General features: G+C 37.1%; 7 protein-coding genes across 13 annotated transcripts; 6 read left to right on the top strand and 1 right to left on the bottom strand.

The window, feature by feature from the left end:
* The first annotated feature begins 559 nt into the window (after window positions 1-559).
* On the top strand, window positions 560-5,253 carry LOC18993073 (kinesin-like protein KIN-7A). The gene is made up of 15 exons (XM_006416548.2): window positions 560-715; window positions 1,043-1,287; window positions 1,369-1,458; window positions 1,544-1,644; window positions 1,732-1,848; window positions 1,926-2,007; window positions 2,130-2,197; window positions 2,292-2,351; window positions 2,448-2,572; window positions 2,667-2,865; window positions 2,958-3,068; window positions 3,165-3,263; window positions 3,353-4,315; window positions 4,394-4,722; window positions 4,814-5,253. Exons 2-15 carry the CDS (start codon window positions 1,053-1,055, stop codon window positions 5,139-5,141), a joined length of 2,907 nt encoding a protein of 968 aa, XP_006416611.1. The 5' UTR covers window positions 560-715; window positions 1,043-1,052; the 3' UTR covers window positions 5,142-5,253.
* Window positions 5,254-5,475: 222 nt separating this feature from the next.
* On the top strand, window positions 5,476-8,627 carry LOC18993074 (monoacylglycerol lipase). 3 transcript variants are annotated; one of them, XM_024152995.1, is made up of 8 exons: window positions 5,476-5,615; window positions 5,777-6,280; window positions 7,297-7,335; window positions 7,416-7,486; window positions 7,594-7,658; window positions 7,732-7,830; window positions 7,927-8,019; window positions 8,103-8,627. In XM_024152995.1, the coding sequence occupies exons 2-8, from the start codon at window positions 5,880-5,882 to the stop codon at window positions 8,502-8,504; spliced, it is 1,170 nt and encodes a 389-aa protein (XP_024008763.1). In that variant the 5' UTR covers window positions 5,476-5,615; window positions 5,777-5,879; the 3' UTR covers window positions 8,505-8,627. The 3 variants fall into 3 exon arrangements, with proteins under 3 accessions (XP_024008763.1, XP_024008762.1, XP_006416612.1); XM_024152994.1 differs by lacking the exon at window positions 5,476-5,615 and having other exon boundaries at window positions 5,625-6,280; XM_006416549.2 differs by lacking the exon at window positions 5,476-5,615 and having other exon boundaries at window positions 5,626-6,280; window positions 7,741-7,830.
* Window positions 8,628-9,027: 400 nt separating this feature from the next.
* Window positions 9,028-11,428, top strand: LOC18993075 (general transcription and DNA repair factor IIH subunit TFB4). The gene is made up of 11 exons (XM_006416550.2): window positions 9,028-9,205; window positions 9,320-9,408; window positions 9,493-9,772; window positions 9,992-10,038; window positions 10,237-10,274; window positions 10,359-10,404; window positions 10,497-10,550; window positions 10,665-10,733; window positions 10,867-10,943; window positions 11,032-11,127; window positions 11,218-11,428. The coding sequence occupies exons 1-11, from the start codon at window positions 9,175-9,177 to the stop codon at window positions 11,291-11,293; spliced, it is 903 nt and encodes a 300-aa protein (XP_006416613.1). The 5' UTR covers window positions 9,028-9,174; the 3' UTR covers window positions 11,294-11,428.
* Window positions 11,429-11,633: 205 nt separating this feature from the next.
* LOC18993076 (N-alpha-acetyltransferase 40) lies at window positions 11,634-13,834 on the top strand. Of its 3 annotated transcripts, none has more exons than XR_002898044.1 (8): window positions 11,634-11,762; window positions 11,852-11,954; window positions 12,317-12,396; window positions 12,494-12,802; window positions 12,907-12,990; window positions 13,181-13,223; window positions 13,327-13,392; window positions 13,525-13,834. XR_002898044.1 is itself a non-coding variant. In XM_006416552.2 (8 exons), exons 1-8 carry the CDS (start codon window positions 11,739-11,741, stop codon window positions 13,552-13,554), a joined length of 732 nt encoding a protein of 243 aa, XP_006416615.1. In that variant the 5' UTR covers window positions 11,634-11,738; the 3' UTR covers window positions 13,555-13,834. The 3 variants fall into 3 exon arrangements, 2 of the variants coding, with proteins under 2 accessions (XP_006416615.1, XP_024008591.1); XM_006416552.2 differs by having other exon boundaries at window positions 12,907-12,983; XM_024152823.1 differs by having other exon boundaries at window positions 13,327-13,834.
* Window positions 13,835-14,695: 861 nt separating this feature from the next.
* Window positions 14,696-16,876, top strand: LOC18993077 (protein REVEILLE 7). Its single transcript, XM_006416554.2, has 6 exons — window positions 14,696-14,883; window positions 14,978-15,042; window positions 15,240-15,344; window positions 15,438-15,549; window positions 15,653-15,714; window positions 15,807-16,876. The coding sequence occupies exons 2-6, from the start codon at window positions 15,031-15,033 to the stop codon at window positions 16,584-16,586; spliced, it is 1,071 nt and encodes a 356-aa protein (XP_006416617.1). The 5' UTR covers window positions 14,696-14,883; window positions 14,978-15,030; the 3' UTR covers window positions 16,587-16,876.
* A 10-nt stretch (window positions 16,877-16,886) lies between these two features.
* On the bottom strand, window positions 16,887-18,698 carry LOC18993079 (mitochondrial import inner membrane translocase subunit TIM22-4). Its single transcript, XM_006416553.2, has 4 exons — window positions 18,408-18,698; window positions 17,715-17,905; window positions 17,538-17,610; window positions 16,887-17,310 (listed from the first exon to the last, which is right to left on the bottom strand). The coding sequence occupies exons 1-4, from the start codon at window positions 18,571-18,573 to the stop codon at window positions 17,225-17,227; spliced, it is 516 nt and encodes a 171-aa protein (XP_006416616.1). The 5' UTR covers window positions 18,574-18,698; the 3' UTR covers window positions 16,887-17,224.
* Window positions 18,699-20,153: 1,455 nt separating this feature from the next.
* On the top strand, window positions 20,154-21,602 carry LOC18993078 (uncharacterized protein At4g17700). 3 transcript variants are annotated; one of them, XM_006416555.2, is made up of 5 exons: window positions 20,154-20,241; window positions 20,401-20,541; window positions 20,640-20,963; window positions 21,048-21,134; window positions 21,252-21,602. In XM_006416555.2, exons 1-5 carry the CDS (start codon window positions 20,179-20,181, stop codon window positions 21,510-21,512), a joined length of 876 nt encoding a protein of 291 aa, XP_006416618.2. In that variant the 5' UTR covers window positions 20,154-20,178; the 3' UTR covers window positions 21,513-21,602. The 3 variants fall into 3 exon arrangements, with proteins under 3 accessions (XP_006416618.2, XP_024008641.1, XP_024008642.1); XM_024152873.1 differs by having other exon boundaries at window positions 21,048-21,113; XM_024152874.1 differs by lacking the exon at window positions 20,401-20,541 and having other exon boundaries at window positions 20,160-20,241.
* The last annotated feature ends 4,609 nt before the right edge of the window (window positions 21,603-26,211 follow it).

Consider the following 26,211-nt stretch of genomic DNA (forward strand, 5'->3'; position numbering starts at 1 on the left):
AAATTGGATAGTAATAGCTACTTCCCGCTCGATCTGCAAATAAACTAAAAGTTGAGAGCGTAGATAATGAATAGACGGCCGTTTTGTTAGAAGCCAATAATTCACAAGACGACAACTATCATCGTGGACATCAAAATTGTAACAAAAGAAAAGGTGGAAACGAAAGCCCAATACCAATCACTAGAAAAGTACATAAAATCCTGAAAGAACAAGTAACTAAGTGAGACATAATAATAATCTACACGATTTTCCAAAACAAAAATCAATGACCAAAACGAAAATCAATGATCAAAACGATCTGGACAAAAAAATTGCACAAAAAAAATTAGACACGGAAAAATATCCATTACAGATCCAATTAATTGAGGGAAATGTGAGGGTAGCTTTTGAAATCGGACAAAAAAGAAAGCCCCTCAAAAGAAACGTGGAAGGGACTAGCCGTTGGGGTTCCTCAGATTCAAAATCTCTCTCTGCACGCACTTCCGTAAAGACAAAAAGAAGCCCAAAACCCGTTCGTCTTCTTCTTCATTTCTACCACCACACTAGAAATTAACCACACTCTCACTATCTTTCATTTGCTCACATTCTTTTATTCTTTCATATTTATTGTTTCTATCGTCGATCTGAGACGATTCTATACATTCCTCGCCGCCTGGATCTTTCTCTTTGATCCGAGACTGACTGAATCTCCGATTCCTTCGGCTCAATTTTCTCTGTAAGTGTTTCCTCTCTTCATTAATCTTCTCTTTAAATCTGTTTTGTGAAATGAAGTTTTTTTTATTAGGAAGTTTCGGGTTTGGATGAAAACAAATCCAAAGAAGCTAAATTTTCCTTTTCTGAGCATGTCTAGGATTACCTTTTATGGACTAGGTTTGGCTCAAATCGAAATTCGTTAGAAATTCCTTAATTGATGTTGCCTTGTATGAGCTTTTCATAGATCTGACTAGTATTTCTGCAGAACATTTTCATTTTAATCCCTAGATTTTGGGAAAATTGTAAGCTGGAATTCAGATCTGATGAACAAATTTGGAAACATTTGTAGGGAGACGACAATGAGAACTCCTGGAACTCCAGTTTCAAAGATGGACAGAACACAAGCTGTAACACCAGGTGGGAGCTCAAGATCGAGGGAGGAGAAGATTGTTGTTACTGTGAGGTTAAGACCACTAAACAAGAAGGAACAGCTAGCTAAAGACCAAGTTGCTTGGGAATGCGTAGATGATCACACCATTGTGTCTAAACCACAACCTCAAGAGCGTTTGCATCATCAGTCCTCATTTACATTCGGTAAATTAAGTGCCTTTTTTTTCTGTTTCGAACTCTTAATCCCTGAGGAATCTAATACCTAATGCACCCCTTTTGTCTCAGATAAAGTTTTTGGACCAGAGAGTATAACAGAAAATGTGTATGAAGATGGTGTTAAGAATGTTGCATTGTCTGCTCTGATGGGCATAAACGGTAGTTGCTCTATGACTAAATTCTGTTTTTTCTTGGCTTTTACTTGGATTGATCATAGATGACTAATATTTTTTTAATGTTTCAGCAACAATATTTGCCTATGGACAAACGAGCAGTGGAAAGACGTACACCATGAGAGGAGTAACGGAGAAAGCGGTCAATGATATTTATAATCACATAATTAAGGTAAGGATTGCTTTGATAATAATCGCAATTCAATGTTTAGAGGTCAATGCAGTTCTTCTGACCAATATCTTCCTATGCTGTTTCCAGACTCCTGAAAGAGATTTTACCATCAAGATTTCTGGACTAGAGATATATAATGAAAATGTTAGGGATCTTCTGAATTCAGATTCCGGGCGTGCCCTTAAACTTCTCGATGACCCAGAGGTATCCACTTATTTTCTTCTTGATGTTATGGCAGTGATTGAATGTACACTTCCATTGATGTGATCCTGCCTTTTCAGAAAGGGACTGTGGTTGAAAAACTGGTAGAAGAAACAGCTAATAACGATCAACACTTGCGACATCTGATTAGCATTTGTGAAGGTAACTACAATTTGTTGCATCCTTTTTTTGGATTCTTGTAATTGTATTCTCCTAGTTTATTCATGTTCAACATTTCTGACGTCTGGCCTTTACTGTCTTTTTTAATGCCACCATTGTCTTAGCTCAAAGGCAAGTTGGAGAAACTGCTTTGAACGATACCAGCTCGCGGTCACACCAAATAATCAGACTGGTACTGTTCTTGATTAAAAATTTCCTTTTTATTCTCGTTAAAAATTCCTTATACCCTGCGAAATGCTAATAACAAATTCTTGATGGCAAAACAGACGATACAAAGTACACACCGCGAAAATTCAGATTGTGTGCGGTCATACATGGCTAGTCTGGTAAAAAAACGATCGCTATCTGTGTTTTGATAATTTTGCATAATACTTAACTAAAACTTTTTCGACTTAATCTCTCTCTGTGTGTGTGCGTTGCAGAACTTTGTGGACTTAGCAGGAAGTGAAAGAGCGTCACAATCACAGGCAGATGGAACAAGACTGAGGGAAGGTTGCCATATCAATCTAAGTCTAATGACACTTACAACAGTTATAAGGAAACTAAGGTAAATATTTTTACATATATGTTGAGAGTGACACTGAAATCACAAACTCTTTTTATTAATTAATTGTTTTCATCTGAATTTGGGAACTCCTCAGTGTGGGGAAGAAAAGCGGCCACATACCTTACAGAGACTCCAAGCTTACTCGGATATTACAGCATTCACTCGGTGGAAATGCTCGAACAGCCATTATATGTACATTGAGTCCAGCTTTGGCTCATGTTGAACAATCAAGAAATACTCTTTACTTCGCCAACCGAGCGAAGGAAGTTACAAACAATGCTCAAGTGAACATGGTAGTGATCCATACTCTTGGTTCTTCCTAATGCCCTTTTGGATGAAAAAAAAACAAAAATTTACTCTCTGGTTTTGTCTGTGTTATCTATAGGTTGTCTCTGATAAGCAACTAGTGAAACACCTGCAGAAAGAAGTGGCTAGATTGGAGGCCGAGCGTCGCACCCCAGATCCATCAAGAGAAAAGGATTTTAAGATCCAACAGGTTTCTGTTCACTTTATAGTTGTCCAAACACCAAAAGTTTATAGAATCAACCCACGCTTTGTTGCTTAGTTTGTGGCGGTTTTGTGACATTTTTAGATGGAAATGGAAATTGAAGAGCTACGGAGACAAAGAGATGATGCACAAATCCAACTTGAGGAGTTGCGCCAAAAACTTCAAGGGGATCAACAACAAAAGGTTCTTAAGTCTACCTCTTCCTATCTCTCCTGTTTCTCTAAATGCTGACAAGTTTTGGCTGAAAACGTTATCCTTCCGTTTGTATTCAGGGCTTAAATCCTTTTGAATCTCCAGACCAACCAGTCAGAAAATGTCTTTCCTATTCTGTTGCCTTGACTCCCAGCACAGAGAACAAAACGTTAAACCGGAATGAGAGAGCAAGAAAGACTACAATACGCCAGTCTATGATACGCCAATCATCAACTGCTCCTTTCACATTGATGAACGAGATCCGAAAACTTGAACACCTTCAAGAACAGTTAGGCGAGGAAGCAACAAAAGCTCTAGAAGTGCTACAGAAGGAAGTAGCTTGCCACAGACTAGGGAACCAAGATGCAGCTCAGACAATCGCCAAGCTTCAAGCAGAGATAAGGGAGATGCGTACTGTTAAACCATCCACAATGCTTAAAGACGTTGGAGCTCCTAACAAGAGTGTAAACGCCAATCTCAAGGAAGAGATAACAAGGCTCCATTCACAGGGAAGCACCATTGCAAATCTAGAGGAGCAACTTGAGAGTGTTCAGAAGTCAATTGATAAGTTGGTGATGTCTCTTCCAAGCAACATCAATGCTGGAGATGAAACCCCAAAGACAAAGAATCATCATCATCAGTCAAAGAAGAAGAAGCTTCTTCCTCTGACACCAAGCAGCGTTTCCAACCGCCAGAACTTCTTAAAATCTCCATGCTCTCCTCTTTCAGCTTCTAGGCAAGTCTTGGATTGTGATGCTGAGAACAAAGCTCCTCAAGAAAACAGCAATTCTGCAACTAGAGGGACATCGACACCACAGAGGTCTGAGAAAGAGACTCCTCAGAAAGGAGAAGAAAGCGGAGATGTCTCGTCAAGAGAAAGCACTCCAGGTTACAGACGATCAAGTTCAGTGAACATGAAGAAAATGCAGCAAATGTTCCAAAACGCTGCAGAGGAGAACGTGAGAAGCATAAGAGCATACGTAACCGAACTCAAAGAACGAGTAGCTAAACTACAGTACCAGAAGCAACTTCTCGTTTGTCAGGTTAGAGAAAGAAAACAAACACTACCAGAAACCCCTTATTATTGACAAAAATAGCTCATCGGTTTTCAACTTATGCAGGTGCTTGAGTTGGAAGCAAATGAAGGAGCTGGATACAGCGTAGAGAACGAGGAGAAGATGATAGAGGAGGATGAAGAACAGAGTCAAGTCGCGTGGCATATAACTTTCATAGAGGAAAGACAACAAATCATAGAGCTGTGGCATGTCTGTCATGTTTCCATCATCCACAGGACACAATTCTATCTACTGTTTAAAGGTGATCAAGCCGATCAGATCTACATGGAAGTCGAGCTAAGACGGTTGACGTGGTTAGAACAACATCTAGCAGAAGTAGGTAACGCAACTCCAGCTCGAAACGGCGATGAATCCATAGTATCTCTATCATCAAGGTAAATGAGTGAATAATTTCTTTACTTGGAAAATGGTGTTGTTATAAACGCTTCTTGGGTTATTTATTAATGAGGCTTGATTCGTTTTCAGTATAAAAGCATTGAGAAGAGAAAGAGAGTTTTTGGCGAGAAGGGTTAACTCAAGACTGACACCTGAGGAGAGAGAGGAGTTGTATATGAAATGGGATGTGCCATTGGAAGGGAAACAGAGGAAACTCCAGTTTGTAAACAAGCTATGGACTGATCCTTACGACTCAAGGCACGTGCAAGAGAGTGCAGAGATAGTTGCGAAGCTTGTTGGGTTCTGTGAAAGTGGTAATATCTCTAAAGAGATGTTTGAGCTCAATTTCGCTGTGCCTTCTGATAAAAGGCAGTGGAACATTGGCTGGGACAACATCTCTAATCTTCTTCATTTGTGAAGAACTCTTTTGTGTTTGTTTGACTTGTAAAGTACACGTAGTCCCATGATCTATTATCATTTTTTTAATTAAAAAAACAGCAAACCCTTGATCTGTTGTTATTTAAACTTATTTTGCATCTAAAATTTCACATGTATTTATAAAGAGGCTTTCTTGTCTTTTTGTATCATTCCTCAAAGAAAGAACATATGTACCCCCCCAAGAGCAGTCTTAAATGTCTAAAACCTTCATGGCTTCATCATTGCAATGAAAAAACTTGAAAAAGGCTTTTTTAATTTTTTTTTCGGTATCGTTGGTTGGTAATTTGGTATATACGTTAGGAAATCTAATTAGCTACTTTTCTCCTTTGACTCTTAAGTCGGCAAGTCCTAAGGAAGTTAGTCGAACGAAACGCTGCGTATTTTATGGGAAACTCTTCTCGTGCGTTTCGCTGGATTGTCGTATAAATATCTCAGATGCTCAGCTACAAAAAAGGTTGAATTTTTTTCCTGATCTCTCGAATTAAAGTTTGTTTTTTCTTTTCACTTTCCAAATTGCTTCACTCACTGTCTTGTCGATTCTGCTTACCATTTTCCTGAAACTTCTTCTTCTTCTAAGCTCTGTTTTTCTTTTCTTTTTTTCTGTTACATGATCAGAGAAAAACCTAAATTTGGGATTTTCTTCTCCACTCAAAAGTCTCGCATTCCACCCCTTAATTTCAGAGAGGCGATAAAAATCGCCTTTGGATTTTCTTTGTTTATGGTCTGGTCAAGTGGAGGAACGATTGTTATAGCTAGTGGAAACTCAATCCCGAGGTTACCCCTCAAAAAACCTTTCGGATTTTATGTAAATGGGATTCGAAATCATCTTCCGATTAGTGTCACAGCTATTAGAAGACGATCATCAATGGCGGTGGGCGCGATGCCGATGAGATCAAAATCATCACCGAGGAGGAGGAACATCGTCTGCGGCGTTTCCCCATCGCCGACGACGGTGGTTGATGAAGAAGTGGCCGTTAGACGGGGTTTAGCAATGAGGCGGGTTTTGGAGGATGACGGTGGCGATGGAATCTACGTCAGAGATTTCTCTCTCTTCCCGACAAAGAGAGGAGACACGTTGTTCACTCAGTCATGGACACCTGTTGGCTCCGTTAAGAACAGGTCAATTCTTCTCCTACTAACTTCATTTCTTTATTAGTTTGTTGTGATGATTTGATTGTTTCTATGTCAACTTAGTAGATAAATATCTTCTAAGGCTTTGGCCATGTTGAGAAAATCAGCAAGAGGAGGTCCCTCTCTGTCTCTAGAGTCTAGACTTGTGGCTCTCGAGAATTCCAGCTTAATTACGACAGGAAACATGTCGTTTTCTTGGGGCGTTTCTTGGATTCTTATGTCTTTTTCTCAGCTGGTCCCTAACTTTTAAATTGGCCCCTTTACCTTGTTACCTTGGATTACGTGGTGCCTTATTTAGATTTCCTTAGGTGGCTTCATCATGCAGCATGATTCATGCTGTGCTTGTTTGAGACTAGCTGAGATAATCCTTAGTAAATATTCATGTGAAGAAGATCAAACATATAGCTGAGATCATCTTTAAAAGATTATTCTGCTAAACTAGTCAAGAGATTATCTTGAAGATCAATGTATATACCATTTAGCTTTCATTAGAAAGTTTTTTCTCTTCACCAAGTCTTCAGCGTCTAATATTGTAGAATGATCTTCAAGATCTGTTGACTAGGTAACTTTATGTGACCTATTTTCCCATAAAGCATAAAATATAAATATAGGCACCATGGAATTTAAGGTAAACAAGCAAATGGCTATTAATAGCTGAGATAATCTGTGCTTCTTTGAAACTAATTTGTTAATATTCATGAGGAGAAGATCAACCAAACAGCCGAGATAATCTTTAAAAGATGATTCTCTTAACTAGTTAAGAGATCTTGAAGATCAATGTATTATATACACTAAAATGCTCTCTCTTGACCAAGTCTTCAGTGTTTATATTCTGCATTGATCTTCGAGATCTCTTAACTATATAACTTTACATTCACCTATTTTGCAAATTTTGTATCTTTAATCTCTTTTTATGGTCTTCTTCTGTTTTTTTTTGTTTTAGTTTTTGTTGGGTTCGTTTCTTAGGCCCTAAAGCTGATATCTTTCTGTGAGCTTGATTGTAGGGGCTTTGTTGTTCTGCTACATGGTCTGAACGAACACAGGTTTGTGGAGCCTTTGATCTGATCATAATATCTCCTTGCATAAAAGAAGCCTAACATGAATTTATTCAAACGGTCAACAGTGGCAGGTATAGTGATTTTGCAAAGCAGCTAAATGTTAATGGATTCAAGGTCTATGGACTAGACTGGATCGGTAAAAGCACTTTACCAGTTCGAAGTTATGCTCGTGTTAAGCATTTAACAGTGAAGAAATTCTCTTAATTTCGTTACTCATTTTAAAGATTTCTCTTGGTTGAACAGGTCATGGTGGAAGCGATGGACTTCATGCTTATGTTCCTTCTCTTAATTATGCTGTTGCTGATTTGGTATAGTCTCTTTTTAAGTTCCCAAAACTTCGTCAATCGCTTGAACCCGTACAATTACCTATGAAATTTAAAGTATTTGCAGAAATCGTTTCTTGAGAAGGTAATAGCAGAAAACCCGGGATTGCCCTGTTTCTGCATTGGCCACTCAACAGGAGGAGCCATCATCTTAAAGGTTAAGAATTAAAAAAAAATACTTTTTAGACATGTACATATCATTTCTCTTGAAACTATAAGTGTTGACTATATAAAGTATAAACTATTTTTGCAGGCTATGCTAGATCCAAAGATCGAAGCTCGAGTTTCAGGGATTGTGTTAACTTCACCTGCAGTTGGAGTCCAACCATCTCATCCTATTTTTGGCGTAAGTTAACCTCAAGAATCTGAACAATTTCCACAAAACATTATTTTGACTTTGGTCTTGAAACAATGGAGCTTTCTCAACAGGTAATTGCACCGGTCCTTGCGTTCCTCATTCCGAGGTATCAGTTAAGTGCTGCAAAGAAGAAAATAATGCCGGTTTCTCGTGACCCGGAAGCTGTCGTGGCTAAATACTCTGACCCGTTAGTCTACACCGGGTTTATCCGAGCAAGAACCGGTAACGAGATCCTTAGACTTGCTGCTCATCTGCTGCAGAATCTGAAAAGAATCAAGGTCCCGTTTCTCGTGCTGCACGGCACAGCCGATACAGTTACTGATCCTAAAGGGACTCAGAAGCTTTACAACGAGGCTTCCTCGTCCGACAAGTCGATCAAGCTGTTCGATGGGTTGCTGCATGATCTGCTCTTTGAACCGGAACGGGGAATTATCGCTGGAGTCATATTGGATTGGCTAAACCGGCGGGTTTAAATCTATCAACCCAAATGTAGCAGTTTTATTGTAAGAATTTAATCATACGAATTTGTAACTACATTTAGTGATCTCCTTGGCCTTTTTTGTTGATATAAATCGAGATAATCACGATTCTAACATCTATCTTAAAAGATTGAAGAATATGAATATCATCAGATTAGTTTGAACAATTAAATCCGTAGCCGGCCTCAACTCAGTTGTGAACTGGTAATGACGTCACTAATTTAAGAAAATAAAGAGAAAATTAGTGCTGAGCTAACAGCTACTTCTTTAAATCAGTGTCAAATATTTTCAACAGAATCATAAATCAGTGTTTAAAAAAAAAAAAAAACTCTTTTAGAATTTAGATTGTATATAGAAAACTGGGCCTGGCTATAAAGCTTGAAATAGTGCCATATTTGGGCTTGCCCCCGCATATTATTGTCGGATCTGATTGGGTGGAAACCCGTTTAATGGATCCGACTCCTGCCGTATTCAGTTCACTTGAGAGAAACGGTGAAAGGTGAAAATCCCGGAAGCTTTCTGTAAATTTTTATAGCATTTTCGAAATAATTGCGTGTTTTAAAATTCGTTCGAGATCGGAAACTCGAGACTTTGTTGTACAGATATCGGAGAAGGAAAGGACGATTTCCCGGCACTGAAATTCTGACTTGGAATCTGTGAAGCTATGGCCTCCGTTGCTTCGAAGCTGTATTCAGGTCTTAAACTTCTCTTTACTTAGAACCCTAACATATGTCAATCGTTGAAGCTGCGTTCGTATTAAGTACATACACTGAAAACGGGTCTGGTCGCTCGTGATTGTTTGGTCGCAGACGATGTTAGTCTTCTAGTTTTGTTGCTTGACACGAATCCTTTTTTCTGGAGCACTACGTCGATTAAGTTCTCTCAGTTCCTCTCTCATGTAAGTAAGCTTTTTCCGGCGAATTTAATTGTATTGTGAATGCTTCGTTTGTATTCAAAAACCTGGTGATTGCTTGTTATGTAGGTGCTTGCTTTTCTGAACGCAGTTTTGGGATTAAACCAATTGAACCAAGTTGTAGTTATAGCTACTGGATACAGTTCCTGTGATTACATTTATGATTCGTCTTTGACACCTAATGGGAATTTCGAGAGCAGTGGAAGTGGAATGCCTGCTCTTTTTGGTTCTTTGCTGGAGAAATTGGAAGATTTTGCTGCCAAAGACGAGGAGCTCAGCAAGGAGGAGGAGCATGAGGATAGAATAGCTTCCTCTCTCTTGTCAGGATCACTCTCCATGGCTCTTTGCTGTATCCTCATGAAAGAAATCACTTTGCATTTGATCACTCTTCTTTGCGTTTGTTTTTTGCAAGTAAAGCCTGATAAGGCTACATATCATCTGCTAGTAATCTTAAAGCGTAGGACAAGCGGTGGCGTTTTTAGGTCGATTTGTGTGTTCTCGGCTAAACCTATAGCTTGTCTATGTGTGTGGTCTTCAATTTTTTGTTTTACCTGATTTTTTTGGCTAGATATACAGAGGGTTTTCCGTTCTGGACATCTTCATCCTCAGCCTCGGGTGCGTGTTCATTATGTCATATTATCAATCAGTTTCTAAAATAATGTTATTCATCTTGATTGATTTGTAGGAATTTTCAGCTTAGAACTATATTATTTTCATAATATAGACTTGTCTCTCCTTTGATTTATCTGTTCTACTGCATAACCTCGTAGAATATAACTGATTGTGATATTGACATATATATATGAAATACAGATTTTATGCTTGCAAGGTTCCCCAGATGGCCCGGAACAGTATGCTCTTCTGTAACTTTTTTCTTCTTGCAATACCTTCTCCTGTATGTCTATAGTCATGAAGGATTTTGTATATTTTTTCAGATATGTAGCTGTAATGAACTCTATCTTCTCTGCCCAACGCTTGATGGTACTCTTCATTTTGATTGGTTCTTGGGTTTCTTGACGTTCTCAGAATTCCAAAAATCTGTACTCAAGTCACTTCATCAATTGGTTCTTTAGGTTCCCATTGATTCATGTTACATAGGTACACAGAACTCAGCATTTTTACAGCAGGTAACCAATATCATTTCTCCTTTATTCAGTCGATGCAACGACATGCTTCTTGAATTTTCAACTCCTCAAAATCAACATATGCATTAGTTTTTTCATCACCTGGAATATTTTTAGGCATCTTATATAACTGGCGGGGTGCATCATACACCTAAACAGTTGGATGGGCTGTTTCAGTATCTAACGGTACACTCTCAACTCAAATCCAAAGTCCAAACACAAACCATTACACATGCATTGCTTAGATCTATGTGACTCGCTACATTTAAGCGCATTCAATGCGTGCTAACTCTCGTTTGTTTTGCTTTGACACAAAAAGACGATCTTTGCAACTGATTTGCACTCCCGCGGCTTTGTACAACTTCCTAAACCCGTAGGCGTTGATTTTCGCGCATCGTAAGTGATCAAATCAAAAACACTTCAATGACTCGATTCTCCCTCCGCATATTATATATAAGAGATGGTTTATGTACAAAACTTGCAGGTGTTTTTGCCACAAAAAGACTATCGATATGGGCTACATCTGTTCAGTGTGTCTGTCCATTTTCTGTGAGCATCACAAGAAATGTTCAACGTGCGGGTAAGAGATTTGACCCGTCTTGTTCTTTCTCAGTATAATAAGCTATCAAGCTGTTTGGTTCTAATATCCAGAAACCTTTGGAATTTGCAGGTCTGTTTTTGGCCAGTCTAAACTTGATGATGTTTCATCTGTCTCTAACAAGAAGAGAAAAGCTCCTGATACCTAAGTACCTAACATCATCTTCTATGCTGGAGAAACTGCAAATTTAGTTCAACAGTCGTGCATTGTCTTTGCGTTGATTTGATGTACAAGAATCTATGAATGAATACCATATTGAAATCAATTAAATTACAATTTTGATCAAACCTTTTTTTTACACTAATTAGTACTATTTACACATCGCCGTGAGTTTTTTTGCAAAGCTTTTAACAAATTTCAATAAAAAGTTTAATTACCGCTGACTTGAGCGAACAAAACAAAAGGGCCTTTTAGTTCACAAAGAAAACTGGGCCTTCTCTATTTAATTTTAACGATTTTTAATCTTTACGCTGACGTCCAACTTATTGTCGGATCTGATTCAGGTTCAAACCCGTTTGATGGATCCGGCTCCTACCGAATCACTTCGGAGAGAAAGAGAGACGAGGAGAGAGAGATCACCGGTGTGGTGAACCATGGATTCGAAGAAACGAAGAAAGGTGAAAATTCCCAAAATTTTGTGTATTAGCATTCGAAATTTCGATTTTATTTTTGTTCGAGCTTCGAGCATTCAACACTTGTTGTGCAGATATTAGAGAAGAAACAGACGATTCATGATCTTATAAAAAGAGCTTCTTCCCTTTTCGATCCTCTTTCTCCCTTTGATTCCTTCCGCCATTACAGAAAAAATGGTAACTCTTTCTTCTGCTTTATTAGAATTTCGACAGTTCGTGAAAATTTTTTGGGTTTTATGTATTGATTATCATTCACGAATAAGGTTTGATTTGATGCACGTTGATAATCTAAGATAACCACTTGACTTTTGTTTTAGAATTGTCAATAATAATAATAACACCAACATGATATGAAATGTAATTTCGAATTCATGCTTTTTGGCATACCTGATATTTTTTTTTGGCATACCTTATATTAATCGGCTTGGAGCAGACTTTGGTAATCGTATCATTCAGTGATCATATGTTTGTGTTGTGTTCACAGAAAGAGCCTTCATGATGAGCTAATTCTGTGTTTGTGTGGTTGTTACGTGTTGTAGACTTATCCATGTACCTGGAATCTGGCCGTGGAGATAGACTTTCCTCGCCTCTGAAGCAACACATCCGAAAGCTCTTGAAGGTAAAAAGGAAACTGAAGTAGCATTAAATATTCTGAACATTCTGTTTTGGAATTTCGCCTGAAATATATTATACATGGTGTGTTCTAAAATGTACAGACGAACATGGAAGGGTTCTACGGGTCTGATTGGCCAATACAAGAAAAGGCAAAGCGTAAGGAGATGTCTTCCACAGACGCACATTATATAATTGTGCGTGAAGTGCGTTATGGTAAACCTTATGAGTCGTCTACTCGAAGGATTTGCTCGGAAGGGTGTAATCAGATAGCTGGATTTGTGCATTACCGGTTTACTTTGGAGGAAGAGATACCTGTCCTTTATGTTTATGAGATACAGCTCGAATCCCGGTTTCAAGGAAAAGGACTGGGAGAATTCTTAATGCAGTTGATGGAGCTCATTGCTTCTAAGGTTGATTCTATAATGGGTCTCTCAAAATCCGTTCTTTTTTTCTATATTGATGTCACTTGATGATAATATTTGGTTATGTTTTTCCTTTTTCTTCTTCTTCTCAGAATCGGATGAGTGCTATCGTGCTAACTGTTCAAACATCTAATGCATTGGCAATGACTTTCTACATGAGCAAGCTAGGGTAAGAGGTAACCTTTTGGAAGATGATCTTATTCCATGTAACAATGCAGATGAGATACTTTGCAAGTGTTGATGGTTTCCTAATATGTCAATTTCTTGCTTAGAGTCAGTAAATTTTTCTTTCTTTCTCTAGTCTTTACTGAACTGGGCTCTTCCAAACATCTGAAATCTCAATCTTTTTTTTTTTTTTTAATATAGGTACAGAATATCAAGCATTTCACCATCCAGAACTAATATTCCGGTACGAACTCAGTAGTCTTGATTTTCATTATCTCTTTTATTAGGCATTCATCAAAAGGGTTTTAAAGCACCCTTGTGCATTATTTCTTTTTTTTTTTTTGCAGACTATGTTGGCGAAGTATGAGATACTGTGCAAAACATTTGATTCTGAAGCTAAAGCTGTTTTGGAGGTTTGATCCTTTTTCTGCATCACTCGCATTTATGACGAAATTGCTGATCAAATATAGACATTTTACTGCTTCTTGTGCTTTATATCTTGGTGTTGTATTTTGATACTGCTATGTTTTGCATTATTTTCTAAGACGAATGACGAAGAACAAAGCAAAGATTGAGTATCAAGCTTAGTTTTAAGAAGCACGACCAAGGAGTGCCTAGGCGCAAGGCGATCCGGGAAAGATCGCCTGAACCTGTCAAGGCGAGGCGGACTACAAAAGGCGCGCGACTTTATGCGGTTAACCTGGTGCGTCTGGCGGTCGAGACGGTCGGCTTTTCGGTTTACTAACCATTTAGAGATTGTACAAAGTTAGTATTAGCCTATTTTGGGCCTGATTAGACTCTGAACAAATCTTGTATTGGGTTTCGATTTTTATGAAATTCAGAGATATCATTTCGATAAAATTTTCTTTGCAAACTTCCATAAGTGTTGAATCAGGAGAGCTTGAACCTTAATTCCTTGTAGACAAGTGTAAGATAGAAAATATGAAGTGTAGATGTAAGATATGGTCATGGTTTATTCTTTATTGCGTAAGAAATGTGTATGTTTTAAATTGAGGAGAAAAATCTTCTTCTTCCTTTTTTTTTTTTTTCTTTGCTGGTGAAAAATATCTTAGAGGGATATCTCTTTTTTTTTTTATTTTTTTTATTTTAAAAAAGATAAAAAGAGAGGAATGGGCTGATCTGGCCGTATCAAAATTGTGGCTCATATAGTCTCTGTGATTAATAGATATCGTTGTCACATCCGACACCATGTGAATGTGACTGATTTGCCCATTATCCCAACCATTTTATATATATAGATTTTGTGTGAAGTTATTCATATTGAATCCATATCATCGTTCGTTTTCAGTAAATAGTAATCGAATTAAAATTAATCTTTTAGCGTATAAAATTATCTATTGAATAATCAATGGTTTGAGTATTTTCTAATCAATGGTTTGAGAGACGGATATGACAACAAAAAAATATCTTCAGAATAATTTTTACAAAAGTCTCAATATATATTTCATAATGAGCAATACTTTTTTTTTTTTTTTCCTCTAATGAGCAATACTTTTTATCCACAGAATCATTTGTTTTTCTGATTGAAAGAATCGCGTGCTATGCACCGCCAAAGAGCGAGAGTGAAGGTTAGGTTAGGTTTGCTCTCAGCCACAAATATCTGTCAGCTTCTCGAAATTTCCATGACTTAAAATATAAGATATTAGGATCTGACGTGGCAAATCTCGGCTATTTAAAATTTGGTCACCTCCTCTTTCTAGTACCTTCTCTTCACTCTCTCCTTCCAATTTCTTCTTCTCACTATTCACTTTTCTTTTTGTTATTTACTCGGGAAATATCTTCCGGTTTCCAGGAATTTCATTTCCCGGGAAAAAAATAAAGCAGAACTGTTATCTATTCACTGTTCAGATACACTCGGCCACTGGATACTTGTTCCGATTGAGGTTTCTTTTTCTTTTTACCTGATCTGACTGTTTATGGGACTACAAATCTGATATGTGGTTTTACTGAGTTTATGCTTTGCTTGTTCGTTTTCAGGTTAAAATTGTGAAATTATCGCTTCAGAAAGTTAGCTTATCAGATACTGTTACATGGCTGCTCTGGTAATTAATCAACTTCTTCTTTTGGATAACAGATTGATGAATCAAGAGTAGTTAGCGAAGCTTATCGAATTTTGAAGTAGTAGATTGTATATGAAAGTAATCTTTTTTTTTTGGAAGATCTTGAAGTCGAAAAATTGCGAATCGATGGTTTTCTTGCTGCTTTACAAGCCGTTTTAATGAATTTTTTTTTACTCTAGGATCGAAGTGAGCAACTAAGCAGCAATGCAGAAAATGGGAGTTGCAATTCAAACGAAGGAACAAATCCAGAAACCAGCAGTAATTGGATTGAAAACGCTGTTAAGGTATATGTTCTGTTAACAACTGAGAAGACAAATCACATAGTGTGAAAAAGTTTTTATTCATTTGTCTGACCTCGATGTGCATTGTTCTTGAAGGTTAGGAAGCCGTACACAGTAACTAAGCAGAGAGAAAAGTGGAGTGAGGCAGAACATGAGAGATTCCTTGAAGCTATAAAGCTTTGTGGTCGTGCTTGGCGTCAAATCGAAGGTATTAACATTATGGCTAGAAGCTTGCGTTTGCATTGATACAAAACAGCTATTTAGCTAGCTCCTCTTGTTCAGAAGAACTTAGAGTCTTGATTTCTCTGCAGAACATATAGGTACGAAAACCGCTGTTCAGATTCGAAGCCACGCTCAGAAGTTTTTCTCCAAGGTCGTGTGTAGTTAGATGCTCCCAAACATTAGTATAAGTGATTCAGTGATATAGTTTGTTTGTAATCTGACAAATTGTCTGATCCATTGCAGGTGACTCGGGTAGCTGACAATATGAACGATGTCTCAGATAAAGCTGTTGTAATCCCGCCTCCTCGTCCAAAGAGAAAACCGGCACATCCTTATCCTCGGAAATCGCCTGTTCCATATCCTCACTCTCCTTCCTCAAATCTGTCAGCTATGGAGAAAGGAACAAATTCTCCAACCTCAGTTCTATCAGCATTTGCTTCAGAGGATCAAATCAATAGTTGCTCCTCACCTAACTCTTGTACCAGTGACGTCCAATCATCCATTGATAAGAAGAATGACAATGCAGCATCCAACCAATCTCTCAAAGAAGATGCTGCCATTGGTTCTACTCCAGTCTCAAGCATTATGCTATTCGGGAAGGTTGTCCTTGTGGGGGAATCTGATGAACCATCCCCTTACGAAGATTATGTTGATGATCTTAAATCTATGGCAGACAAGACGGGTCAAGAGAATCACTACTCATGGATAGAGAAATCTACCTCCCACATTGATCCTAGGAACGTCAATACTGATTTGTCTCTTGGGGTATGTGAAATGTCTTGTACTGGTTCTAATGTGTTTGGCTCGGTCAAAGAAATTTCAGAGAACTTGGAGAGGAGTGCAGAGCCCATTAATTCAACATGGAGACGGTTAAACTCGTTAGAAAAACAAGAATCCTGTTATCATTCAAATGGGTTTAGGCCATACAAGAGATGCTTATCAGAAAGAGAAGTGACATCGTCATTGTCGTTGGTAACTTCAGGAGAAGAGAAAAGCCGGAGAAGAGCACGTGTATGCTCGTAGCGAAAGCACAATGCCCACCTTTGTATAGTTGCTACAAACCACAGTTTTAGTATTGATTTTGGTGATCTGAGAACAGTGTTTCGCCATTGTTGGGAGACTCGGAGAGCAAAACACTCTGACGAACCAAATCCAAATCCAAACGGATTGGTATTTTACTTGTAATGAATTTTCTTCCACTGTCACACATTAAATAGGCAGTTCCTTTTTCTTCATAAACAAGTGTATTTATTTAGGCACCAAATTGTTACTCTGTTTTTAGCTCAAGTATTCATCAATTTCAGTCAAGTTCTGCTAAAAATATGGTAGTAAAAAGAGTGAACATTAAACAGATTAATACGGCAGTTTTGTACATAAAGGACAACAAGAACTTCAAACTCCGAAATTTGGAACTCTGTGTAAGGACAAGCCCTATATTTCTGAGGAACACTTTGATATCGGAGCCTGAGTGTAATGAAATCTAGTATAAATAATGAGAATAATTTGAACAATGATCAATCAAAACAAGCCTCACTTTCTTCTCTGTTTATAAAATGTAACTCTAGTTACTCTCTCCCAGTGCTCAGGTGATATACTGTATCACTATCACAGAAGGAAGCAGCTAAAAATTCCCCAGCAATGGCATTTGTGACCTTACTGGTTTATGTATGCCTATCGAAGAACTTCTCTATCAGTACAGAGAAAGTTGCAAAGCCAGCGCAACCTATACACGCAGCTTTTGGCCCACCTGAAATCAAAATCAATCCATCAAAATCACCAGAGAGACAACTGTATCATTAAAGCACATCGCAAAAAAAATGCTCTCTTGAAAGAACATATGTGAAAGAAAAAAAATCGAATGGAGAAGTACTTTTCAGAGAAAACAAAGCAGCTGCTAGACTTCAGTTTGAGAATCAGACCAATGCAAAACCTCTTTACATTTAAAGTCCATACAAAGAAAACGATAGATATTACCTCGGGCAGACATAGAACCACCGGTCACACATCCAGCAATAGCGGTGTTTGTTGTATCATGCTTCGCTCTTGCCTTTTTCAGAGAGGTAAATCGGAAAATAAAAAAGTTGACAGTTAAGGTTTTTGAAGTTATGATGGAATTTGGTCACTGTTGTGTGGGTCAATAATATATTTTACCTTCTCGACAATGCATTCAGCTGCTGAGAAAACCAAACCCATAACCGCAAATGTCTTGCAAGAATTCCAACTCCTTTGCCCCATTTGTTTTGCTGTGAACACAAACTGCTGCCTAGCAGTCATCGTATCGTGCATTATAGGATTATCCAGTGCTCCCAAGAACAAACCCATCATTAGCCCAAGCCCTCCTCCTACATACAATTCACAGAGAATTTGTACAAATCAATTGAGAATCCTCACATGCCTAGTTCTTTACTTCTGAACTCGATAGTACATTCTATTACCGGCGAGCAAATCTTAGTAGCTTTATGTCAGAAATGACATTTATAGAATGAACAACAAATTCAATTCGGTATCTTCACATTAACAACTAACCAAAAAAATCCGACTTTAAGTGCAAAGTGACCCATTAACCAGCTCGGAAACAATTAGAAAGCTCAACACTTTCTCCAAATCTAAAGAATATATATAACCAATTTCAGTATCCACACATTAACCATATGCCTAGAACATTTCGTACTTCCAGTGAACTACTAAATGAAAAATTAACGAACTCCGAGTGTCTTGCTAAACATGAACTCGCAAATCAGGAATCAGAAGAAGAAGAACAAAAAAAACAATCATAGTCAAAGGAGTCTAAAATCAGGAGCAACGAAGCAGTATTGATCGACAAGGAGAGAGATTGGAAGAGACCCATGACTCCACTAGCTACACTTTTAACGGCGCAGTTGTTCCAAATCTCTTGGGCTCGGATCTCCTCGATGGTTGGCATCCGGATCGGCTGAATCTGGGTACTGCTCTCATCAGAACCCACGGAGCCTGAAGAAGCACCGGCCGGTTCAGCACTCGAATCCGCCATAATCAAAGGTACAGAGAGCAGAATCCGACAGGGGAAAATGTCATAAAAAAGCTTGTAACAAAGGGATTGTTGTACGAAACAGATCAAGCGTTCGCGATTCGCGCGCCTGAGAGAGATAAAAAATACAAATCAGGGTTTATCCCGAGGTCCTAGGGTTTAAGCCACAAAGCTATGACCAAAATCTAGCATTCTAGACCCATTAGAATATAGTTGGGCCTGAATATATAGTAATTTGGGCCTTAATCTTCATAGTATAATTAAGGAGGTTCTAACACATTTTCAAATGGATTTTCTGGCACATAATTAGCGGTAAAAGTTTTTCTTTTTTTGTGTCGGCTAGTGGTATAGTTTCATTTGTGTAAGATTGATTGCAGAGGGAGTATATAAAAAATTATGTCAGATTTTTTTTTTTTTTTTTGTGGGTTTTGAGGATATCAAAACTTCCCACATGGCATCTTGCATGGGAACTCAGGTTTGTGTTTCCGAAGAAGAAAAATAATTGCGGTTCTTCCTACTCATGTTACAGATTCCCATTACCCACGGCGATACATCTTCTAATCTCATTTTTTTTCTTTAAAAAGAAAAGACAGACCATAAAACACAATATATTACAAAGAAAAACCAAAAAAACAAACAAGTGATAACAACTTGTGGAAGCTACAAGGAAACTTCGAGAGTGAAACCAGAGCCGACTACTCCTCCGCCTCAAGAAATGGCTTGCTCGAGACATGAGAAAGCACTTGTGGAAGCTGTTGTTCAACCTGAACCTTCTTTTTGAGTCATCTAAATTAACGAGTTTCTGTGATTTATTTTGTTTAGACTTAATTGGGAAGATTTGTTTGGGGTTTTGATATTACTAGCAAACCAACTAGTAAAATTTTTATACAAGTTTTGTGACAGCTTCTCAATAAGCCCTTTAGTCTCTTGTCTACTTTGAAAACAAAAGAGAAAGAAGATATTTTGGAAAATGTTTTCCTTTCTTCAATGATTTTTTACAAGAGAGTTAGTCTATGCTTATATATGGGTCTTAGAACCCTCTAGATCTTATTTACATGAGCTGTAAAGTAATCTTAGCTGTTATACACATAAATCAAGAGCTTCAAATTTGTTCTGCAGGAGGAGCGTCTCTTTTCCGTGCATGACGTCTTTGGCAGGGACAGATGCAGAGCTCCTCTGTTTCAAGTTACCGTTGGTGGGCTTGCTTGTTGGGCCTGTGGAGTGTCTTGGGCCTTCCATACTTACATACTTGCTACTCACGCCTAATCAAAAGTACCCCCGTTGTCATTGCTAGCTAGATAGTACATCCCCTAACAGCATCATTTTCTTTTTGTTTCTTGCAAATTAAAACAATTCATCAGTGTAGTTAACAAGATTTTGTTGCACGATTATCTCTGCCTCTGCCTCTTTTTGTTCTTCTTCTCACATCATCTCACTAATTTTGTTCCACCTAAAGCCCGGTGGATAATATTGTTAGTGAACCAAGAAGATATGGGCTGTGAGGCCCATAAAATCATTCAGAAACCTAATCGACACTAAACAATAGTACCTTTCAATGAGAAGAATCAGCCACTAGATTGAGAAGTGCAAAGTTTAAGAAGTCTTACGATGTATTTGGATCCTGACATCAAGGAGCAGCTGGAGTTTTGGAAAAGATTCGGGGAATCTGATGTAATTCTTTCACCTTCTTATTAGTTTATGTTGAAATTGATCCACAAACTTATCCCTAGCCCTAACCATAGCGCTACTAGATCTAGTTATCTTTCTAGTAAATCGATAATTAGTTCGCAAATCGAAACCCCTAACTTAAAATTTTTGAATGTGTGTAAGGGGTTCGATGTCGATCATTTGATGGACGTAAAACCAAGCTCTTGTAAGCTAAATACGCGCACGTTTGAAGATAATGATGATTACCCAACACATATAGTCCATTATGCTAAGATGGGGCTCCATAAGTACAATTTGATACAGGTTGAAAAACTAGTCTCCTCTTGTCTTGTAATATTCTTCTTCTTCTTCGAGTGGATCCCTTATTAATTCAGTTCTTGTTGGGTTGATTTATATGTCAGGGGACTAACTTGCAGCTAAGTTCCATAGAGAAATTCAATACACGATATAGCGTAGTATATTGTGGTTACTATATAACATTGATTGCAAAGGATCCAGCTGCAGGCAGTTGCCTTGTACCTTTTCAAACGAGGGTCCTTGAACAAGGCATTGACAAGAATGATCTGACTTGTTATATTGCTCGACCTAAGTACGGACCACCACGAGGAGGTAAAGTGTTGACGACACATTTGGATACTGAACAGGTAGATGATGATTTCTACAAAGGTAGTTTGCCTGCGTGGCCGTCAGAGGATGCTTTCAAAGATAAAAAACGATATTACGTTGTAAGACTTACAGGCAGTTTCTCTTTCACTTTTTTTTTGCCTTTGCGAGTCCAGTACTAGTACTGATTGTGTTTGCTTTTACAGATGAAAAAATCAGAGCTGCGAAAATATGACTGGCTTCGTCTATACATGGAACTTGCATTCCTCACCGTGAATACCAAACTTAAATCTGTAAATATATATATATTTTTTTTTCAATGACACTATATTAGTGGAGTGGCTCTCTGTTGGTAAATAATAACAACAAGTGTTTTTTTTTTTTTTGGTTTTTGTTAAATCTTGTTGCAGCCTAATCTGTCAAAATTGGAGATTGTGAAGGTGAGAGTAGAAACTAAGGATAATGTGGAGCCTCCGAGCGAGAGACCCTTGGCTAGAAATGCAATTTTCTACATAAGGTACAGGTACTACCCGAATAAGGCTCGAGCTCCTCCTAAGGGTCACAAGCCTCCTCTGCGTGATCGCATTGCTATAGTAAGAAGAACCACCGACAACAATACGGGACACCTCAAATTACTGTTTGAGTGTGACTATGCAAAAACTCTTCTCTAACTCAAGTGGCTGGCACTAGCCGTCCACTCTAATTATGAAGCTTGTAATATCTAATTTGAAAACGTGGATCTCATAATAATATACTATTTTTTGCCCGACAATTTGTTGAAGTAGTTTATTTTGGATTTTCCTAGTGGATTAATTGTTTCAAACAACTGCTTTGGTCACAAGTTATCACGTCAAGATTCAGATATTATAAAAACCGAGTATGATTTAAGTTGACCATTAGCATGAGCAACTTCCGCGATGCATGTGACCATTAGCCATATGAGCAACTTCTTGAAATGAACTCCCATGGAAAAAAAAAAACCCCTTAAAATATAGATTTTTAGAATCTTGGATGACAAGAATAGAGGAAGACGATCAAAGACTTGGTAATGAGAATAAGGAAGAAACGCGATTGAGACAGCAAAAGGATATAGGGAATAGGGTAGACAACCACAAACTTTCTCGGTCGTGGTTCTGACTGTGTCCTATGTCGTTGACTCTCGTTGTCTAAATCTCTTCTTATTCCACAAGGGCTCATTTGTGTCGTACAGATCTTTGCTATTTATTGAGCGCAAGAAAGCGCAAGATCCATTATTGCAATCGCCTTTTCTTCTTCCGCAATCAACATGCTGTTGTTGTTGGTCTTCCCGGACTTGTGGAGGAGGATTCATCATCGAAGCAGTTTTGCGTACTGTAAACTATCAAGCTGCGCAGCATATATAATAACCTTTTGACACAGTAGATAAGAATCCATTTCAAAGCTTAATGTTGTTTAATTCTGAGAGAGGGAAAACACTTGAGGAGAGAAATCTTCTATATAGTTGGACAGAAGAGAAATCATAACATAAATAAATCCTGATCTTTGACCAAAAAATAAATAAATCCTGATCTGTTTAAGAACTTAAAAGACAGAGGATTTAAACAAACACTTCTCCAAAACTGAATCTGGCCTGGAAACCTTTGCTTACATTGGGGAATTGGATATGGCTCTTGATAATGAGTCCAGTTTTTAACTGTGTCTCCTACTTTGTTAACTTGATCAAACACTAAAGCGCATCATATATCTGAGCAAGTGAATGTACAAATATCAAAGTAAAAGATTTTTGTTTCCATCAATGGTATAGAAATTTTTGATTCTGAACACAAACGTTTAAGTAAGGGTTTATTAGTATTTTGCTTATTACTGTATACTCATCTTCTTTCGTAAATACCATATTTACGAGGGTATACCAAAATGATTTCTAAACAAATCAGTACGAGAATGGATATTACTGAAAATTATCTTTTTATTTGTTTTAAATGAATAAATTGGTTATTATAATATGAGAGAGTTTCAAATTTAACTCATATTTCAAAGTCAAACACAAAACCAACCTTTTTTTTTTCTCTCTCCAACTTTTGCCATTTTCTCACAATTTTATCCTTCCCACTTAAACTATTAACGAAAATGTCATTATACATCTAATAATTCGATTTTTCTTTAATTGACTAAAGTCTTCTTGGACCTTCTAAAGACTTTTTAATTACGAGAATGCCATCGTCTTCATTACCTTCAACCACCATGAACAACCATGAAAATGGAATAAATGCTTATCAACCAATTTTAAAGCTGTAATAAGTAAATATTTGAGCTCATTCACTCATAACCTTCCTCATTCTTTCATAATTTCTTCTCCAAAACATCTGGGCTAAGTTACAATGCCAAAAGTCATGAATTTTCGGTGATTTCTGGTTACTTAACATCTCGGTTGCTTATTTTTGGTGATATTCTGAGTTATGGGTGCTTAAAAGAACTGTAGCCGAGCTCAATTTTGTAAAAAGTAATCGTCGCACTTCAATGTCTCCATATTTCAGTTTTCATATCGCGAAAGTAAACTTTTCGTGAAGTATTGTGAAGTCTACTATTCAACATAAGGTTATTTTTGCAATTGACTTTTAAAAAGTAGACTTCATTAAACCTCACGAGAAGTCTACTCGATATCCTTTGAAAACAAAAAAAAACATAGTAGACTTCATTTGAAGGCTTAAAAAGTCTACGAAAAAAAGAGGTTATTTTTGTAGTTGACCGTATTTTGACTTTTGGATTTAGACTTCATTATGAAGTCTACTGGTTTCGTCTGCATACGAAGTCTACTTTCAGGTTACTTTTGTAGTTTGACCAAAAACGTAAAGGTCATTTTTGTGTTTGACTTCTGTTTTTCAAAAATTAAAAAATTTTAAAAATTCCAAAAAGCTTCAGTAGACTTCACAAAGAAGTCTACAAACTGTAGACTTCTTTGTGAAGTCTACTTTTTGTGTTCGGTCAAACTTGGAAGGAATTTTTTTTGAGTAGACTTCATCGTGAAGTCTACTAAAAAAATTCAATTGCAAAAATAACCTATTTTGTTCCGTAGACTTCTATTTAAAAAGTAGACTTCAAAAGTAGACTGCCAGAGAAGTCTACTCTTACATGAAGTCTACAATAGAAGTCTACTATGTTAGTCAACACATTGGTCAATTGCTAAAGTAACCTTTTTTGCGTAAAGTCTACTCTTGAAGTCTACTGAAGGAAAAGTCAACAGATTGGTCAATTGCAAAAATGACCTTTTTTTACGTAGACTTCATTAGTAGACTTCTCGATGAAAAAGTAGACTTCTCCTCCAGTCTACAATTGAAGTCTACTATAGAAGTCTACTTTCCTATGTTTTTTTTGAAACGCGTTTTAAGCAAATGTATAAACTATTTTTCAAATTTTTTGGTTCAGAACTGCTTCTTAGTAAGTGATTGAACTACCCATTGAATTTTATTTCATTTCATTGGATATTTATTGTTGAATCCCAAGTTTCGATTTTTTAGGTACTTAGCTTATCAAAGTAGACCTCTCCTCCAGTCTACATTCGAAGTCTGCTTTAAAAGTCTACTTTTGACGTTTTTTTAAAAACGCGTTTTAAGCAAATTTATAAACTATTTTTCAAATTTTTTTGTTTAGAATTGCTTCTTAGTAAGTGATTGAACTACCCATTGAATTTTATTTCATTTCATTGGATATTTATTGTTGAATCACAAGTTTCGATTTTTTAGGTACTTAGCTTATCAAAGTCGACTTCTCCTCCAGTCTACATTCGAAGTCTGCTTTAGAAGTCTACTTTTGACGTTTTTTAAAAAACGCGTTTTAAGCAAATTTATAAACTATTTTTCAAATTTTTTTGTTTAGAATTGCTTCTTAGTAAGTGATTGAACTACCTAGTGAATTTTATTTCATTTCATTGGATATTTATTGTTGAATTTAGAAGTTTCGATTTTTTAGGTACTTAGTTTATCAAAGTAGACTTCGTCGTGTAGTCTACTAATGTTCTTTTATGTGGCTTTAGATATAATGTGTTGTTTTAGGTGATAAAAATACATAACATGACCAATACACTTATGCTCATTACAAATGATGACCAATAGATACCATTACACATTGTACCTTTAGAGAATTTACCAAAATGGTGGATAAAAAGTCTGAGTTGGTGGTGTTAACTTACTTACTCACTACCAGATTCAAGCATATTTTCTCTTGGTTCTAAGAAAATTGTTGTTGAAATTTTATTTTAGAAGAAACAATAGAACTCTTTGATAAATTTTTTTTTGTTAAAACAGAATTTTGTAAAATCTTTATTTTTTGTTGTTTACATCAGAATTTTAAAGGAGTGTGAACAACATTTTATCGTAAATCACAAGTTAACTATACAAAGTAGTTTTTTGATTACAATATCTGATGGAACAGAGTTTAGTCAACCAATGAGATATAATTTCTTACATCAGTAGACAATAAAACTTTATTAAAATCTACTACATACCCTTCGTTTCTTTTAGGGCTGCAGCTAGATCCGCCGGGCTTGAGAAACTCACAAACCCATAACCCTTCGTTTTACCAGTACGCTTATCTCTGATGACCTGTCATGGTAGATAAGATGTTTTCAACAACAATACTGAAGGAAATAACCAATAAAGAATCCATATGGCAGTGCGAGAAACATAGAAACAATGAAAATTGAAAATGGGAGGAAATATGTACATAGAGACTATCCAGAAAAAGTGATTACAGCGAAATCATAATTATTCTTGTTTTTTTTTTTATTGTCCTTAGAAGCTTTGACCACGAAATTAACAATGAATAATTTTCTTTGTGAATAAAGTATTGAGTGATTCATATGTTTTAAAGGACAACCAAGTTCTGTACATTCGACATCGTCGGAGTTGCAAATGTATCAGCCCCACCAAGGAAAATTCTTAGCAGTCTAAGCAACAAGACAGAGAGATATACAACTTACTTTGGCCATATTGAAGGTGGGGAATCGAGCAAATGCCTTGGAAAGAACATCATCGTTCACTTCATTTCCAAGATCACCACAGAACAGGTGATAGTCATCTGGCAAACATGAAACGAAAACTTGTAAGAAATCTCTGAACAACTACGATAAATCCACAAACTGAAAGAGCAATCCGCAAACTCAACGTATGGGAAAGAAGGTAGAAGGGGAAGAGCTTACTTTCTGGGGATTAACATACAGAGACACTCAATTTGCCAAGAATATTTGAGAAGGTTTTGATGAAAGAAACTCACACTCAATTGTCAACATTGACTTTGAAGACTATCAACGCCTATCAATTGGTCATTTTAATCCTTCAACTGGTAAATGAAGACTAATACATCAGAGAAAAAAAATAAAAGTAAGAGTCTAAGAAT

This window comes from Eutrema salsugineum, unplaced genomic scaffold (assembly GCF_000478725.1).
Source record: "Eutrema salsugineum unplaced genomic scaffold, Eutsalg1_0 scaffold_5, whole genome shotgun sequence".
NCBI classification, from domain to species: Eukaryota; Viridiplantae; Streptophyta; class Magnoliopsida; order Brassicales; family Brassicaceae; genus Eutrema; species Eutrema salsugineum.